Source organism: Rhinolophus ferrumequinum, chromosome 15 (genome assembly GCF_004115265.2).
Source record: "Rhinolophus ferrumequinum isolate MPI-CBG mRhiFer1 chromosome 15, mRhiFer1_v1.p, whole genome shotgun sequence".
NCBI lineage: Eukaryota > Metazoa > Chordata > Mammalia > Chiroptera > Rhinolophidae > Rhinolophus > Rhinolophus ferrumequinum.
In genome coordinates this window covers 27,617,990-27,637,035 of record NC_046298.1, presented here as the reverse complement: position 1 = coordinate 27,637,035, position 19,046 = coordinate 27,617,990, and the positions used below count along the sequence as shown (strand labels likewise).

The following is a 19,046-nucleotide window of genomic DNA, read 5'->3' as shown; positions in this document are numbered from 1 at the left end:
GGCACTGCTCTTTTTGGGATCTCTGGCCTCATCTCCGAGCCAACAGGCAGGCAGGAGCCTCAGGGCAAACACAGAAGGGCAGGGTACCTTCCCTCCGAGGCTGGACCCCTGCCATGACTCCATCCAAATACTGGCCTGCATCCCATCTCAGGGGTGCAATTCCAACTGCCCAGCTTTGAAAGGGACCTGCTACAATTCCTGTAGAACAAAAGGCCTTGCTAGTCAAAATATTGCCTCACGTTTATGTTTTAAAGACTTATTTAAAGAGGAAAAAAGAGAAAAGAAATCTGCCTTAAAGGGCCAAAACAAGTTCACCCACAAACCGTTTACGTGAAAAAACTTCCTTGTATGGTTCAGTGACTCATCAGCCCCCATCAAAGTGTGCGTGGGATGACACACAAAAGCTCTGATCCCTCCCTCCTTGTCTGGAAGAAAGCAACAACCCACAATGCACTTCTTTCTTGGGCATTTGAAGAGCTGGCTGTCATGAGCCATTCCTGGGGCCCAGGGAAGACCTTCACACAGGAATGGGTGGGGGTGTCTAGGATGTCCCAAAACAAAGCCCAAGGCCGGCCCTCTGACAGGGACTGGGGAAGCCCTGCCTGGGGCAGGAGGGTGCAGGGAAAGGCTTGGGGTTCCAGGGACAGGGTGCAGACCCAGCTCTTCCACTTCCCACTCTGTGGCCTGGGGCAGCTCATTCCACCCAGGACCCCTGGCTTCAGGTTCTTGACCTTTCAAGTGGGGATGGTTAGAGGGTGAGGATTGTAGGTAGCAAAGCGCCTCCTGCTGTGCTGTGTCTGGTCCATCAACAGTAGGTACTCGACAAATGCCTGTCCTTTTCCTCAGGAACTCAGTTTCCCCATCTGGGCAACAGTGTTTTACTATAAAATCTAAACTTCCATCCAGCTTGACCCTGGCCTGAGTGGAAGACTACAAAACCGTGAAAAGGAAAGGAGGAGATCTGTATGTGCTGCTATGGAGACCTTGCCGCCAAGGTCCTTAAAGGGTAAAGAAGCAGGAACACAACAGTGAGGGTAATCAAACCTGCGTGGTGTTTGAAAAGGAGTATTCATAAAAACCTTTGGAAAGGCCCCACAGGACATCTGACAGGACTGCCTTTGGGGGAGGAGGAGACTGTGTGTCTTATATCTTCCTATAATTTTTAGAATCACCGCATACATGCGTAACTTTCATTTGTCTTACATCTTAACGGAGGCTATCTGGGGGGAGGGGGGACTGCATGGAAAGGGACACGAGGGAATTTTCTGGGGTGACGGGAATTTGGGTGGTGGCTATTCAGGTGAATATAATAGTCAAAACTCACCACACCCAACCATTAAGATGGATGCATTTTGTTTTACGTAAATTATAGATTGATTTTTTCTTTTCAGCTTAAAAAGTGTTAACAGAGGTTTATGGACAGTGGGGATTTTTTTAGTTCTCTTTGTCCTTTTCAGTATTAAAGTAAAACCTTAATAAATGTGATTTTTTAAATATCCTGTGCCTTAGGACTCTTGTGCACAGCTGGCGGGTGTGTAAACTGGTACGACCACTTCGGGAAACCGGTGGCAGTGTCCATTAAAGGGGTCCCTGTGCCCAACCTATGGTCTACGCTCACTAGAATGTGGACATATGTTTGTCAAAAGGCATGTTTGTCATGGTTCTGCTCACAATAGCTAACCTGGAAATATGTATTTGTAACAGAATGAACAAATTCATAACTGATTCATTCAACAGAACACCATCCAGCAAAGAGAATGAATAAATTATCGCTTACATACAACACTATAGATAAATCTTATAAACGCAATGCTGAGCCAAAGGAGGCAGGCACAAGAGTTCAACCTGCATGGTTGAACTCTTTACACAAAGTTCAGCTGTATGAAAACATATATGTACCTACGCTGCTAGGAGGCAGGATTGGGGTTCCCCATGGTGGGTGTGGTGTGGAGGGAGTGGAGGGATTGGAGAGGCCTGGGGCTCCTGGGAGGCAGTCATGCTCTGTTTCCTGCTCTGGGTGCCAGCTACATGGATCAATCCCGTGAGAAGTTGTGAGACTTTATCCAGCAGTATTCTTCTCACCTGTGCACTCTTCGCTATCTATGCTATCCTTTAATGAAAAGTTTATTTAAAAAACAGACCAAAATGTCCCATGTCAACGCCAAAGGGAGCACTGATTGGGGAAGGTGGAGACCACTGCAAGGGCTTGATGCTTGCCTGGGGCTTCTCTGCCTCTGTGGCTCAGAGATGGGGCTCCATGCACATGCCCCCACCTTCTCCAGGTCCATAGTGGTGCCACCTCCCACTGGCAGCAGGAGGCTGGGCTCAGAGACCACTACCCTGGGTTCAAAAACAGCTCTGCCTGGTTCTAGCTGTGTGATGTGTACGAGTCCTTTGCCCTTTCAGCTCAAGATGAGTCTAATCAAACTTTGACAAAGTTGCGAGAGATCACACACACGACAGCCCTCAGCACAGCACCTGACATTACCCAATAACTGTTTTCTCCATCTACTGTAAAGAAAGCCCACAAGAGCATGAGCTCTGGTCCCCAGGCTGCCCAGCCCTCTGCCACTTGTTAGTTTCAATCCCTGAAGCCTCCCTTATTAGTTACAGGGTCCCTAATGACGCACTGAGAGGTACGAGCTGTGCCTGGGAGCTGCCGAGGACTGTGGCACTCCCAGGGGACTGGCAGCCTGAGCTCCTGTGGCCTCCCCTCGGTTCTGCTGGGCATAAGCGCTGATGCAGCCTGGCTGGACTCGCCTCTGTAAGGGCCTCTGTTCTCGGGCTCAGCGCCACCACTGGCTGCATCTCCTGCCATGGCCGCTCCTGAAGTCTTGGAATGTGGTGGGCCCCCTGCCTTCTCAGAGCTCTGCTGAATCCCTTGATCCCCTCTTAAGAGGTCACAAAGCCCTCTGTGACCAAGTGCCAGAAATTAATCTTGACGGAATTCCTGCCTTTTTGACCTGGATGAAGCAGACCTGTGGCTGGGGCAGTAAGAGCACTGAGGCCAATTCCCACCCACCCGTCCTGGTTCCCTGTTTTGCCTTCCTTCTCAGAGGCACGACAGTTGACATTCTTGACCCCAGGACTACGAGGTCCCTAAAGCAGGGGACCTCCTTCTGTGAACTCAGGTGGACCAGCAGGGGGCTATGTTGAGCAGAGTTCTGCCACGGCAAAGAGGGCAGTGACTGATTAGTGATGCCTATCACGGGCTCGCGGGGGGATGGTGGCTCACACACTATGCATGTGCCTCCTTTCTTCTAGAGCTGTCTTCTAGGACAGGTCTACACAAAGGGAAGCAGGGTCCTTGATCATTAAAGAAGAATAAGAATAAGAATAAATGATCCAATACTCACATGGCAGGTGCCGTTCTAAGTTCTTTACAGCTATTAACCCATTTAATCATCCCAAGAACCTTGATCTTATTATGAACCCCATTTTTACCCAGGAGGAAATAAAGGCCCAGAGAGGAAAGTAACTAGTGTAGGGTCACACAGCCAGGAGCAGTGGTGGAGCCCAGATTTGAACCCAGGCAGTGTGGCCCAGAGTCCTCACCCTTAAGCATTGCAAAAATCATTCTTTTGGGAACAAACTAACAATGTATGGTAAGACAGACACACACACACACACACACACACACACACACACACACACCCCGCTCTGGAAATCTGCCCTGAAAAATGTGGTTCCAAAGAAGAAAAAGCTGTAATATTGGGATAGTCATGTCTGCATGATCTACAATACGAACAACGGGAACCGCCCAAATGCCCACAAGGGTGCGTCCACATAGGCCTGGACACGTGCGGAAATGTTTAAGCTGCAATGTTGAAATGAAGCAGCAGGACTGTCCATGCACCTGCCCACAGTGGTCAAATGTCCGTGCAAAGATGGGCGAAGCCTGGAAGGGCCTTGCAAGGGTGCTATCAGTCACTGGGTGGGACTGGCAGGAGCAGAGCTGCTGCTGCCCTTGATGTGGTTGTAAAGATGTTTTCCTGACTGCTGTAAAAAGGCAGAGACAGAGTGGGAGACTGACAGAGAAGGGCAGCGAGGGACGAGGCCACCACAGAAGTGGTGCAGCGGTGAAGCAGGGCTCATGTCTTCCCTCCAGGCAAAGGGACAGCTTGGCCAGATGAAGTGAGCCGAGCCAGAAGCCACACAGGAGGGTGGTGGCCCAGTGCAAAGGGGAGTTAGGAGCAAGCGTAGGTCCGGGCACACAGGGCCTTGATACTGGAATCTGAGGATACTGGTGCCCCTTTTGTTTGGGGCAGATGTGTAAGGGGGCTGGCACTGAGCTTGACCTTCTCAGGCTGGTCTGACATTGTGCTATGCTACATGCCGGACAGCTCCTACCCCTGACAAGCAGGGAATTGCCAAATCAGAGGTTAATTTACATAACCCTCATGGTGACGTTTGTGAGACTAAGAGAAAATGTAGAGCTCAGAAACACAAGGCCCCAAACATGCAAATCACAAGAACAAAAAGGAACTGCGGGGATGGTTAGGAAGTGCAAGCTCACAGGTGTGAGGGACAGTCTAGTGTGTATGTATACATGTGTTTGGCGTGGGCACTCACACATGTGTGCCATTGGGAGGTATGTTCCAGGTGGCTAAGTTCCCAGGTTCTGCAATCTGTTGAACTTGTGTTCAAACCTCACTTCTGCCACTTAATAGTTGTGTGACCCTGAGCGAGTGGTTTCATCTCTCAGCCTCACTCTCCACACTTGTGGAATGAGAAAATAGGAGGACGAGGCATCTCCTCAGGATTGGGAGGATTCAACAGGGTGATTGAGCAAGTCCCTGTGAAGGGTGGTGGAGACCACCTGCTATTTTGTGCTCGAGGGGGGCTGGAGGAAGACTCAGGGTGCCTGAGCTCGGGGGGCTTAGCAGTTGGGTGGAGAAAGTCGTCTGGGGCCACAGATGCAGGACTAGAAATGGCTCTTCCCTTAGGAGGAAAGGCCTTGGGGAGGGGAGTGGGAGGTGGGTCCAAGAGGAAGGTCAGAGTGGGGGTGATAGCACCCACTAGAGGGTCCCATCTGTCCCCCAGGAGCTCCCCCTCAGAGGAGGCTGCATCAGCTCAAAGGTCTTCTGTCCCTCTAACCTGTTCTTCAGGAATCTTGACACCAGCTAGAGCCTCTCTCCCTGCATGGGAATGGGGGTGATGGGCCCAGCCTTTCCCAGGGGGGAGCCTAATGAGAGAGAACCTAGGCTTCCAGTCCCCACGGTCTTCACCTCTGAGCCTCTGGTTCTTCACCTGCCCACTGGGGACCCTGATGGTGGCTGTGCCTCAGCAGGGCCTTCAGGCATAGGACAGGCTCCCCCAGGGCCTTACGTGGAAGCTAGATTGTGACATCCTTAGGAGCCGGCTGTCCCTGGCAATGTCTTTTGTCCCTTAGACTCTCGGTCCCCTCATCTACGGGAAAGGATAGTGAAGACCTTGCAGAATCATTACGAGGATTAAGGGAGAATGTGCAGTAAGTGCCAGGCGCAGTGACACTCCAAAACCTGAGAAACACTCCACGGCCTGTGCCGCGAAGGGCTTCCTGAGGACAAACTGCCCGCATCCTCGGTTCTTACAGACATGCCACACTGGGGGTCCAGGAGGGGCTGGGAGGGGTTGGGAGAGGGAGCAGAGGCTGAGCTGGCTGCTCCCCCTCACCAACACATAGGAGACACACCAGTAGAGGTGCATGCAGTGATGCTCCCATAGCACTGGCTCCTGGGGGCCCCTTTCTAACTGCTTCACAAACAACGGAGCATCATATCCTCAAAAAGACCCAATGAGCAAGGTACTAGTATAGTATTATCCCCATTTCACAGAAAATTGAGGCCCAAATAAACACACTCTATACCCAATGCATTCATAACATGGTCACAATCCCTCATCCCCCACACGAACCCACATTCTTTTCCACCCTCCTACTCTGTACAGAGGAGGGACAGAGCCCTAAACAGGGGTGACCATGAGGCTTTGGTTACCCCAGGGGCTCGGGAAACCCTGCTGGGGAGAAAGAGGCAGTGTGGCCAGGCAGCCAGCCAGAAGAGACGCAAACCTGGACTGGGATTTTCCCAGAGCCAAGGGCCTTCGTCTGCCTTGTAGCCTTGGGACAGGAAAATAGGGTAGCTTCTTGTCTCACATATAATCTGCCGTTCTTAGTGACCCAGCTTCCCCTAGGGATAAAATCATTGGGGTTTTCAAGACTTCTGTGCAACGGCCTGAAGAACCCCTCTGAGGAAGTGAAAAGGCTGGTTTTCAGAGCTGGAGGCACCAGAAGTGCCGCGCTGGCTACGCAAAGCAGGTCTCTCGCTTCTTAGGGCTCCTTTACGGGCCTGGTGCATGTCTCCTTCCAGCCGGGTACTCAGGGCCTGTCGCCTCAAATCTTGGACACAGAAACAGACCAGTCTTCTCACAGCTTTGTAAACACACACCCTCCTTTCAGAGCCCGGAATACATTCTTGGCTTTGTCACACAAACCAGGCTATCCCCTCCCAGCCATGCACACATGGACAGGCCTGTCTCCACAGGACCTGGCCTCCAAAGTGCACCTGAGTCAGAAAGGAGGTCTCATTAACTCAGCACACTGTTTATGCCTCCATACCCTCAGGAATTGGCCTCAGGGGCCAAACCACCCAAACCAAACAGGGCTGGCCTCCCCCGGGAGGCCTCAGGACAGCATGCTCTGCTCCAATGGACACTGGGAGGGCTGCAGTGGCCATTCCGATGTCCCGAGGAATCCCATCCCACCCGCTTTCCTGGGTCCAGAGATGCTGGTTGTCTTCCTTTGGGGCTCCAGGCCTCCTCTGGATCTCCCTGACCAGTTCTGGCTGAAGGTGGGAGGGTGGGAGGCTGAGAGGAAGAACAGAGCAGCTGGGGTGGGGACAGGGAAGGGGATCCTGGGGCCTAACACACTGTGGGTCAAACCCTGCTCCCCTTCAGGGTGGCCTCGAGACCTCGCGCAAGTGACTCAAATTTCTTCACTTGCAAACGTCGATAACGAAAGACTATTCAGTGAGACAGATGATACTCAAAACATAGAGCCCAGTGCTGAGGAAATGCCCCCAATGGACTTGGATGGCCTGTGATGGCGTGTGAACACACAGGAATTCAGAGCTGCAGCCTCACATAAGGGTGTTCGGAGGACGGCTCAGAGATTGCCAAGCATATTATACAGATATTTTATTTATACTCTGTCTCGCTCCACAACGCAACATGAGGTAGCTTCTCCAGCAGTGTATTTCAACCTTTCTTCATGATCGTCTCCCTAAGGAACCGTTTTAGACACTGCATCCCCCCATGCCTCCTCCCTTTGAAATTAAATAGTGAAAAATAAGATTTTCTTGAGTAGAGCTGAACTTTGGAGGGCCATACACTATTGTAACAAGGTTTTTAAAGCCCCAAACAACCAGTTTGGGTCCTCTTGGGGGCAATACCGCCCGTGTTGAGAATGCCCTAGACATACCAGGACAACTCGATAAAAACTAAATCAGTGGGAAAACAGTATTTAAGAGGAAATGTTCTTTACAAGTAGAAGAATGTATTCTCTATGTGCACTGTGGCTACAACATGCAAATACGTATTTGGTGTAGGGGGAAAAAAGACAAAGACAACATTTAGAAAATTTAAAACCCAAACCGAGGTTGTGGGAATTTCTAAAATCCTTAATTTTGAAGTTCTACTGATTCTCTTTTTTAATTAACGATACAGAAAAGAAAGGAAAAAACGGGAAAAAAGAAAAAGGAAACACCCAAAATGGTTGGTTGTAACTATGGAGGAGACCATGGCTGTACGAGGAGAAACAGAAGACACATCCTGAGCGAGCTGAAGGGTTTAGAACTGGGTGCTGCTGCACGAAGGAGGCCGGGCAGACCCACAGATCTATACTGAAATCTGCTTGTGACTATGGGCAAGTCACTAGACCTCTCTGAGCCTTGGTTCCCTCATTTGCTGAATGACAATGAGCAGGAAAGAGCCTGGCCATGCCTGGTACATGTAGGTACTCGGTAACTGCATCTGAATTAGTGAATACTTGCTAGAATCTATGCAGACCACAAGGCGAGTAAGCTACAGAACCAGGATTCGAATCCAGGTCTCTTAGTTCATTTCACTAGCCAGCAGTGCCTCCAAAACACCTTATGTATCTTTGCCATTTTAAAAGGAAGGAGAGCAAGCCTCCTCCAATCTCATCAAAACTGGGTGGCAAACAGCCACAGGAATGAAATCAAGTTGCAGACACTGAGAAACCACTGCCACCTGGTGGCAGCATACCTGGGGGGGTGGGTGGGTGGGTGGGTGGGGGTGTGTGTGTGTGTGTGTGTGTGTGTGTGTGTGTTATGTTAGTAGTAGTAGTAGTAGTCGTCGTACAGTGACAACTGTCAAAGAGGAAAAACACCTAAGGGGTGTGTGTGTGTGTGTGTGTGTGTGTGTTAGTAGTAGTAGTAGTAGTAGTCGTACAGTGACAACTGTCAAAGAGGAAAAACACCTAAGGGGTGTGTGTGTGTGTGTGTGTGTGTGTGTGTGTTAGTAGTAGTAGTAGTAGTAGTCGTACAGTGACAACTGTCAAAGAGGAAAAACAGCCAGTATCTTACACATGCCTAAGACATAACTGAATGCTTATAGTGAAAACAAAAGTCACCACCCACCCCCTGGCTAAAGGGCCACACACTGCTGAACACTTGCTGGTTCCTTGACACCATATCTTGGGTTTCCTGGATGCTTTCTTTTATTTTTAATTTAACTGATTAAATTTCACAACCATAAATAAACCGAATGTCACCAAAATTTAGTGCAGACATCCAGCTGTTTATGAGAACTGCTAGAAGCCCTGGGATGTCCAATTCTGTACTTTCTCAATCAACAGTCTGAACCCCACATGCAATCCTTGACATTTGAATGTTTATGTTTCAAGTCTGTCACTTTCCAATCATCCTTCTAGGCAGTCTCCCGAAATTCAGCTTTCTATGCCCACCATCTAATGATCCCATGGTATTACAAATTTCACCAGCACTGCCCTGTTAGGTGTTCCCAGTAAGTCGCCGTTGAAAACAACATTGACCAAGGCAAAGCAGAAAGCAGAGCTCTGGGGAATATCACAAAAGAGAGCCTCTCCCTAGACACCGATCTTGGCCATCTTTTCAACGAGGCATTTTCCCATCCTGCTGGCCAGGCTGTATGTCTCTAAGTACTCTCGGCCCCATCCTGAGCTAAGGAAAAGCAAGGCAATCGTTTACTGAGGACTCACACGGGAAACACATGGAGAACAAAGAGGGGAGACGTAGGCAGCCGCTGTCAGGGGCAATGAAATGGCTTCCTCCTTCAGGCAGCCCCCTAAAACCACCATCTCTGCTATCCTCCCTCCTTCTCACCTGCTCTGGCACTGAACTTCCAGATGGCTCCCAGTAGGTCCTGATGTATGCCCTGCCTGTCCTGGAACACAGCTAGCCGCAGAGAGCCAGGCCTTAGGGACAATTTCCCTGGGGAAATCGAGCTCTCAGTAGCACCTGCTGACTCCATGAGCAGGCATGTGCCACCTTGTTTTTTTAGCTGCCACCCAGTGCCTTCTACCTATATTCAGACACCTACAGGTATGGGAAAGACGTAGGTCTGAACCCCGCATCAGGCCCTTACTAGCTATGGGAGTTGTCTAGCCTCACCTTTCCTATACATAAAATGGGAACAATGAAAATAATCAGCCTTATAAGACTGTGGTAAGAGTAAAATGGACATGAGCCCAGACACAAGTTCCTGGAACACTATAGGTGCTCAATAAATCTAGTCCTTTCCCTTAGGAGCCCCAACTTGGAGACTCACGCTCAGCTTCTAAGATTGCCACATGGGCAATAAAGCGAGAGAACATGCAGCTGTCAGGGGGAGCAGAGAGGAGTGGCCCTCTTTGGGACCAGGAATGTAATTTTCCGAGGTTTTATTTCCGTCCTCCGCCTGGCTACGATGAGAGCCCCTCCAGAGACATGAGAGGCATTCGGAGTGTCCCCTTGGTCAGCCCAAGATGGCACATGGCCTTAAACCCTGCAGAGGGCCAGCCACTCATCCTCTGGGGCTCCCCGACTTCCAGTAAAAATGATAGCTCAGGACATGTAGCGGCCATTCCAGCCAGACCCTGCTGGGTCCGTGAGGCCACAAGCCTGTCACAGCTTATTCTAAACTAAAAGATCAGAAGGCAGGAGAGACAGGGAGGCAGGGCACATTCCATGCCCCCTCGGTCCTGAGCAACAGAGGTAGACAGAGAAGGTCGTGGGGTCCCGGGGTGGGGTGGCTAGGAGGACCCTTCTCAGCAGATCTGGCTCCTGGGTTTGAAAGTGACCAGTAGAAGACTAATTTTCCTTATGTACTGGAAGGTTCTAGACCATCCCATGAAGAGCTAAAGCCAAGAAATTGGGCCAAAGATCCAGGTAACTGAAAGGGAGTGGAGACTATGGAATTGGGCCTTTCAATGTCTAGTAAATTTACCTTTGCTGCTACCTTTACAAGTTATATTCAAACCAACATCTCGAACCCCTGAAGTCCAGCCTCTCCCAGCCCCTCAGGTAAGCCCCTGTTCTGAGAGCAAGCAGGTCTACACCCTTCTAGAAGCAGGCACAACGCTATAAGGCTCAGGAGCAAAGTCAAGGCCAATGGGGCAGGAATGCCGCTTCAGCACCGCACGGAGGATATCAAACGTCAGTCAGAGGGCGAAGTGGGAGATGCTTTGACACAATGCAGCAAGGTTCCTTGGCTAAACCATGTGAAAGGCAAGAGCTCTCCGCCTTCATGCCTCTGGGTAACAGGCCAGCTTTGAGCCATGCCCAAATGAGCAACCGAGTCAGGACTTACCTTCCACTGCAGAGAATGGAACCACTGGTCTCGCAGGTAGCTGTTGGCAGCCTGCAATGACAAGAACAGGACAGCAAAGTCCGGTCACTGGCTTACAGCATTTCAGAGCATTTCACAGGCCAGTACAAGAGCCCCAGCCTGTCTGTCCAACCTTTTGGGTGTAAAACCAAAATAAAAGTGTAACCAGGGGGCCTTTTCTGAAGTAAGATCTCACTGCTATCGTGTGCTTATTTTGCTGGGTAGGAGTGACTTCAGACACGGGTACCTGGAAGAGCTTTAACTGCATGCATATCTCAACTTAGTTAGGATCACAGCAGTGGCCTGGATGAACGGGAAAGAGGCATGGTGGTGGGATGATGATGCTGGGAGCAGTTTGCATGTCTCCTTTGTACCAAGTACTCCGGGCACCTGGCAGTTGTTATCCACATATTCTGTTATCAACCCTCACAACAGCCCTAAGATGTGGGTGACACTATACCCATTTCACAGTGGGAAAAACTGAGACCCAGAGATCTCACATCAACGCATTTCAACTCAGGCTCCCAAGCCTGCAGGTTTAACCACTGCACTTCTTGCCAACTGCAGAAAGTCATGGTAGAAAAGCAGCCAGCCTTGAACTCATGCAGAACTGAGTTAAAAATCAACGGGTGGAGAGCAAAACCTTCCTTTATCCACAACACCTAGTTCAGAGACCTTGGGCAACTCAGCCTTGATTTTCTTATCTGTAGAATGGGGACAATAACCGCGATCATTCAGGGATGTCATGAGGACTGGGTATGATACCCATAAAGCCTCTCAAAGCATCTGGACACACAGGTGCTCACACAGAAGTGAAGCCATCATTATTGTTAGCACCACCATCTTCAATTCCTCTCAAATACAACGTAGCCGGAGGAAGGCCCTGCCGACTCTGATGCATGTCGCTGCCGCTCCGACCCCCGCTTCTAGATTTGCTGATGGCAACAGTAGTATTTACAGGACATTTAATGTGTGCCAGATGCAGCACTACACATGGACTATGTAAGCCCTACATGGATTGGCTCATTCAGTCCTTGCAGGTCTATCCTGGGAAGCTGGGACTGTTAGCAGTTCACCCTACAATACAGATGAGGAAACTGAGGCTCAGGAGGTTAAGAATTTTCCCGCAGGCTCACAGGCTGCAGACATAGGGCCAGGCCTTGAAGCCAGGTGGTCAGGCGCATGCTGCAAAGCACAATGTGATGGCAGTCCCAGTTTCCCACCAACCACCTCCCAGGGCAGAAATGCAGCATCACTCCCTGCCTGACCCCAAAGCCCTCTTCTCCAAGTGACCCTGGCCCTGACGGTCAAGGGACTCTCACAAAGACCAGAGCCTCTAAACATCAAAGGCCCCTTCTGCCCCCAACCCATGCACATGCAGACTCGTGCATACACAAGCATGTACAACTTTGGGTCACCCTCAGTCAGGAGATCCGGGTATCCCCAAGTTCTCACCCCAATCGCCATGGAAACATCAGCTGCTCTGCCAGGGCAGAGTTCGGGGAAATTCTGGGCTTGAATGAATGAGGGGAATCAGGCTCAGAGGCTTGTTCCAAACCCTGAGCAGATTCACACCAGCACCTGGAGGCGAGCTGCGTCTGCCCAGAGTGGGAAGTGGGCTGGGGGACACCATCTGTGTGATCAGGGACTTCTGCAGTGGCTGAGTCTCCAACAGACCTGGGTTCAAGTCTGGACTCCCCCATGGTCTAGTGGTGTGACCTGGACCAAGTCCCCTTATGACACAAAGCCTGTGACACCTGACTGAAAGGAGAAGACCGAAGGGGACTCTGCCACAGGACTAGCAGCACTCTGGAGGGTCCACGGCTGGGTCACCTCCTGTCAGTGCTGACCTAGCTCTGTGGTCTCATGACAATTCTTGTTCATTAGGATGACAAAATACATCCCATGCACACGGAGAACGGTGCCAAGATCCCAACGATGAGATTAATCCATGTAAAATGCTTACTTAGTGCCATGCCCGGCACGTGCAAACACTGCAGACAGAGGTGCTCAATATCGGTGGCAGCCACGGCCAGTGGTGTACTGATAAATGTACAACAACAGGCTCTCCGGAATAAAAAACACTGATCACAGTGTGTGCCAACTTCTGTGCTGTGAATGATGCTACCTTGGCAGATTCTGTTCCTGGACCAAAATTGGGAAAAGATACACGATTGGCTTTCAGGAGCCGGTACAAGCCGGAATGAATGGCTCCAGGACGCTCCTGGTCCACAGCTCTTTCTAAGCCTAACAGACCAAGGTGGCCAGCGAAAGGGGCAGGTGTGGGAAGCTGAATAAAGGACCCCCAAAGATTGTCCAAATCCTGATCCCCTGTGAATATGATATCATAGAGGGCCAAGGGGTTTTGCAGAAGTGATTAAGGATCTTGAAATGAGGCCGTTATTCTGGATTAGGCGGGTGAGCCCACATAATCAGAAGGGGTCCATACAAGAGGGAGGCAGGAGGTCAGAGAGTCAGAGATGCATGTAGAGGTTGGAATGATGTGGCCATGAGCCAAGGGATGCGGGCAGCCTCTAGAAGCTGGAAATGGCCAGGGAACGGATTCTCCCCTCGAGCTTCCTGAAGGAACCAGCACTGCCGACACCTTAATTTTAGCCCAGTGGGACCTGTGTTGGACGTCCAGCCTCCAGAACTGTAGATAACAAATTTGTTTTGTTTTAACCACTACATTTGTGATTATTTGTCACAGCAGCAGTAGGAAATGAATCTTGGAGGTACGGCAAGGTTGGTTTAGTGCTAACATGGGTTGTTCCATTAGTTCTGAGGGTGCACAGTGAGCCTGGGCAGTGTTTAGGTCTCACCGGCTGCATTGAATGACCAAGTGAAGACAAAAAGGAAGAGAAAGGACAGAGAAGAAGAGAGGAAGGTGTAAGAGAGGGAGAAGGAAAAGAGACCCTCAATCTCTTTCTGTTCTGTGCCACTGGCCTCACTATGCTGCCCTATAAATACATGCCGGTGTGTGACCACCACAGTGGTGACTGAGACCTGCTGAATGAATGAGTGAATGAATGAATGAATGAATGACTGGACTATGAGCTCCTAGAGAGCAGGGTCTTATTCCCAAATCCCCAGCGCTGATCAGCAGTACCTGCTCCGACAGGATCTGTCGCACAGACAATGCAACAGTGTGGGTGGTGGTAAGTGGTAGACGCTGACTCCCTTCCTCCGTCTCGGCAAACAAATCCAACACAGACCTGTCTCTCCCATGACCAGCCCAGCCTCTTCTATTCTAGGAACCTCCCCCATGTGTGAGCCCTGGTTAGGGATCTTTAAAAGGGCCTCCCAGCCCCTCCCGTGGCCGTGTGTGAGCAAGGAATCTGGGCCGGGTCAAGCAGAAGCTCTTGCCCAGGACCTGGGTCTTGAGCAAAATGATGTCAAGATGAGGGGCGTGAGAGTTCATTATGAGGTAGGGGCGGTGTCTTCCTGTAAAGAACGTTACTGGTCCCCCACCTGCCTTAGCTCCAGTCCATTTCCTAAGCCTACTCTCCAGGTTCCCATCAATCCTTCTAGTATATTCCTTTCCTGCTTAAGATAGCTGTGCCCATTTCAGCTGCTTGCATCCAAGAGTCCTGATGGATATGTATGGCCCCACTGGTCCTTCTTTCTTCTCGAAAGTGGACGTTCCAAGGCATCTTCCCTGCAGCGGTTCCTCTGGAAGGAGCCAGCCAGCTCCCAGAGCAGCGGCTGCTCCCCGTTACACCACGAGCCCTCCTGGCATTTCCCAGGTCCCAGAGCTCACACACCAGCTGATTTCTGGCTCCGATCAACAGATTTTCTCTCCTGCCCCCATGCTCAGTTGGGTCCACTGTGTCCTGCCTTTCATAGCGGTACTTGCTCTCTAGAAGGGGTGGAGGGTTTCTTCAGTGACATCAACTACCACCTCACTTGCGTCTGTCATCTCCCCTCTCAGCCTAACCTTTTCAGGCAGAACAATCTGAGTTTTCCAAGTCTTTCCTCATGGGGGACAGTGCGAAGCCCCCTTGCCCAGTCACACCCAGCTTCCTGGACAGCACAATCCTCCCTGGGACTCTCAACCCTAGGAGTCAGCGTGGCGTCTGGAAAGAAGGCAGGTTTGGGTGCAACAGAGCAGTCTGCGGAATCCAGCTGAAAACACCTGTGTGACTGTGGACCTTCTCATCTGTAACACAGGCACAGGAAGCCTGCTTTCTACGTGGGGATCAACTGAGATCCTGCAGGCCAATAACAATAACCGGATGTTACTGAACAAGATCGTGCAAAATGCCTTACACACATCACTGTGAGGTGAGGACGTGAATACGCCCATCTTCCATCTCACAGGTGAGGAAACACCCTATGCCCACCTAGGAGTCTGACCCAGCCCCTGACCACGCCATCGCCCCCACTGCCCACGGCTCCTCATATGCCACGTGCTCACCTTTCTCTGCTTTCAAACCCCCTCGCCATCCCCGATGCCTCAGCCAGGACCATCCTTCTCTTCCACTTGCCTGTGCTTCTTCTTGCCACGCGTAGAACCCTTATCCCAACCCTGCAGCTTACCAGTCCCACCCTCAGGATTGGGAAACGAGGCAGGATTAGAGGCGACCTCCCCAGTGAGGCCAGTGTTAAAAGTTTCACTGAATGAACGAAGTACATGTAAAGCAAAGCGCAAGAATGCTGGACAAGAAGAGTCATGCTGCCCAGCTCTCCTGCGCTTCCTCCCAGCAGGGAGTGTCCTGGACAGCAAGGAGATCTCGAATGTCTCCCACCCCACCCACCAGGCTTATTATTCCTCTGCCCAAAGAGGAGAAGTGGCCACATGCCTCCCTCCCCCCCCTCTAGGCTGCCTGCACTTCGGAGGAAGACAGAGGCCTCAGCCGCATTTGTTCATTATAATGAAGGAGGCTCTTTGAATCTGAGCCTCAAAAGGATTTTAAGGGCCACCGAGTCCAGGGATTCTCAATGTTTGGGGGATTTATGAGAACCTGAAACAAGCTATGAACTCACACCCAAGTAATATACACATTTGTGCACCACACACACCCATACAATGGTGCAGGCAGTTTCCAATTATACCATAGACCACAGGTTAAGGACCAGACTTTAACCCAACTTTCCCTCCCCTGCCATGTTTCTGAGGCCTAGACTTGCTGTAGTCTCATCAGTGTCCTTCCCCAGTGTTTCTAGCTCCCTTCTAACATATGGTAGGTACGCGGAACCAGGCGACTTGCTTTGGCCAGTAAAACATGAGCTGACGTGACCTGTGTCATTTCCAGTGGAAGCCTTTGAGAGCCAGTGCACTATTTAGTAGGTTCCCTTTCCCTGGTAACCAGGTAACCAGGAACGTTCCAGATGGTGCATGCTCCTCCACCAACTGAGCTCCCAGCTGACCCACCATGAACACTCGGCATGAGTGAGAAATAATCTTTTACTGTTTTAAGCCACTTAGAATTTGGGGCTACTTGTCACTGTAGCATAACCTAGCATAACCTGCTTGCCCTGGCTGGCTGGCTCGCTGGCTGGCTGGCTGGATGGATGGATGGACAGATGTATAAATGGATAGGTGGGTGGATGGATGAATGGATAGATGAACACATGGATAAACATACAGGTGGATGAATGAATGAGAAGATGGATGAAAGATGAAGATTGGATGGAAGGATGGACAGATGGTAAGTGGGTCAATGGATGGACAGATGGATGAAGCATCACTATACCCATTCTGCTCATTGAAGAAAATGTGATGTGTAGCAGAGCTTCAAAAGAACTATACAACCTTGATAGCTTCCTTTCTCCAAGTTGTATTTGAGTGCGTTAGAAATAATCATGGCAGTCTTTTCCTGAATACCTATTATGTACCCAGCACAGTGCCACGTATTTTACATGTAACATCTCTGATCCTCACAATATCCAGGGAGACAAGTATTATGGGGCCAGTTCACAGATAAAGTAGAGGTCCAGAGAGGTTACTGCTGCTACCCAAGGTTACACAGGTAGAGGATGATAAAGCTGGGCTGGGACTCAGGTCTGTCTGACCCCACAGCCTGTTCGCTCTACTGTCCACCCCAAACGTGAAAACACGCTTGGGCTCCAACAGGCTCCAGGAACTGGTCTGGGAAATCTGAAAGCATTATGCTGACGAAGGGAGAGAAAATGAAGGACCTGGTGCCCAGTCCAATCACCAGGAAGCCCCACCCCACAAACAAGAGGGTGGGGCCGGAACTTTCCTCCAGAAGAGGGGATGTGGCTCATGGCACATATGCTTCCACACGACCACTCCCCATCTTGCTGATGGAGTCAGAAAGGTCGAGGCAAGCGTGGGCCATAAACTGTTCCTTCCTTCAGCTTGTCTAGTTTCAGCTGCTGGGGGATGTCCGGATCCCTGTGCAGGCGTCTCTGAGTGCCTTCCAAGGACAGGAGAGAGGACAGGGCTGCGCCCGGCTGGGAGGAGAGGAAACGTTTCTGGACAGACTCCCCATACCGCCCTGTGGGCAGCTAAGCAGGGGTGACCTGATCCCCTGGGACACAGGGCACAGCTCAGAGTCCTGAGGGTCACTCAGAGGAGATGAGATTCCAGCAGAGGAGACGCGATTCCAGAGAAAGAGCCCTGGAAGAGGCAGGCCTGCTCAGGCCGGCGCAACTTCTCCTAGTGATAAATCTTTCGAATACAGAAAGGGCCTCGTTCCAGGCAAATTCTGCTTAATTTCCTCTTCGAAAGCTGCCAAGTTCCCTCTCATTGTTGCATTGTCTTGAGAGGTGAGAAAAACAGCCAAGGGTGCACTGGGGGTGACTGTTCCCAAGTTCTCCTTCCCCAGGCTGACTTCTTAGGGAAAAAACAGCACGTGCTCTTCAGACCGGAAAGGTCTTTCTCTCCAGCTTCCAGTAAGAAGGGAACCCGCCTAGTCCCTGCCCCTGCTGCCAGTGTTTGCGGTAAACAGTTGCCCGGCCTCCTGGGGGACTTTTGGGAAAGTCATTGAGAAGAGCAGGTCTTGGGAACCGCTCCAGAGGGAAGCAGAGGCTCGCGGGGAAGAGGCTGTCCCTGGTCTTGTCCCGCCCGCCGGTGGCCTTGTTTTAGGAGCAGTGGGCCCTCTCCACTGCTCACTGGTGGGTGGAGGCAGAAATCCCCGGAAGAGAATCTGCTGCCACGACACCCCACGGGCTGGGGAGGAGCCCCCAGGATGCTTTCACAGCACCATTTATGTGCTTATGTAGCTCCCTCCTCACAATGAAACACCAGCAGAAAGGGCATTAAGGGAGCAAAGAAGATAAATAGGTCCTTTCTACACCCGGGGATTCTAATAACATGGCATTAGGGAGCTCATGCTGAAGATCACAAAGCATCCAGAAACACACCAATTGGACCTAGGCGCAAGGCTGGCGCCTTTGTCTGGTGACTCGACCTGCTGGCAGATTGCTCGGTGTCTCTGAGCTGGAGAGAAGGCACGTTTGCCTAAGAGTGTCTCTTAACCTTCCTTGAACTCAGATAGGTCAGCTCCTGAGGTCTGAGCAAGGCACAAATTCAAATTCCAACAAAGCAGCTTTCTAAGGAGGTCCCTGAGAAAGGGACAAGGAGAGAAGAGGGAAGAATGGAGAGAGGAGGAGAGAGACAGAGAGAGTTAAGTCAAGACACACAGAGAGAAGGACAGGGATGGAGAGAGGGGCCTGGAGAAGGAAAGCAGAGAAAAAGAAACTGTCAGAGAAGCAGGGCACGTAACAGTAAGAGATAAAAGAGAGAGAAGGGGAAGGGAGGGGAGGGGAGAATGGAGAAAAAGTGTCAGAGAGTGACAGGAAAACATGGATACGGAGAACCTTGGGGAGGTGGGGTGGGGAGGGAGAGAGAGAGAAACCAGGCAGGCTAGGGACCCCAGCAAGCCCTGACACGGACCCCATGGAACGAACAGCTGTGCCGGATTGGACGCAGCAGGATGGGACCCTCTTCGGGCATGTAGGGATGTTAGAACACTCCAGACCCACTTGCATTCTAAGGCTATTTCCCCTGGGGGTTGGGGGGCATGGAACATGGGTCAAAATCAACAGTTCTAGAGCCCAGCCCATCCAGCAGAACTCTGGGTGACAATGGAAATGTTCTTTATCTGCATTGTCCAATATCACAGCCACTAACTACATGTGGCTATTAAGCATTCAAAATGTGGTTAGTGGACCAAGGAACTGCATTCTTAATTTGATGTAATACATTCAGTTTAAATGCAAACAGACCTGTGTGG

General features: G+C 50.9%; 1 protein-coding gene across 2 annotated transcripts in view; it reads right to left on the bottom strand.

The window, feature by feature from the left end:
* The window catches only part of CMIP (c-Maf inducing protein), a 236,836-nt gene that overhangs the window by 69,827 nt on the left and 147,963 nt on the right, over nt 1-19,046 (bottom strand). For both annotated transcript variants that reach the window (XM_033128172.1, XM_033128173.1), the window contains one exon: nt 10,825-10,875. In XM_033128172.1, coding sequence (XP_032984063.1) covers nt 10,825-10,875 — 51 coding nt within the window. The remainder of the gene's footprint in view (nt 1-10,824; nt 10,876-19,046) is intronic.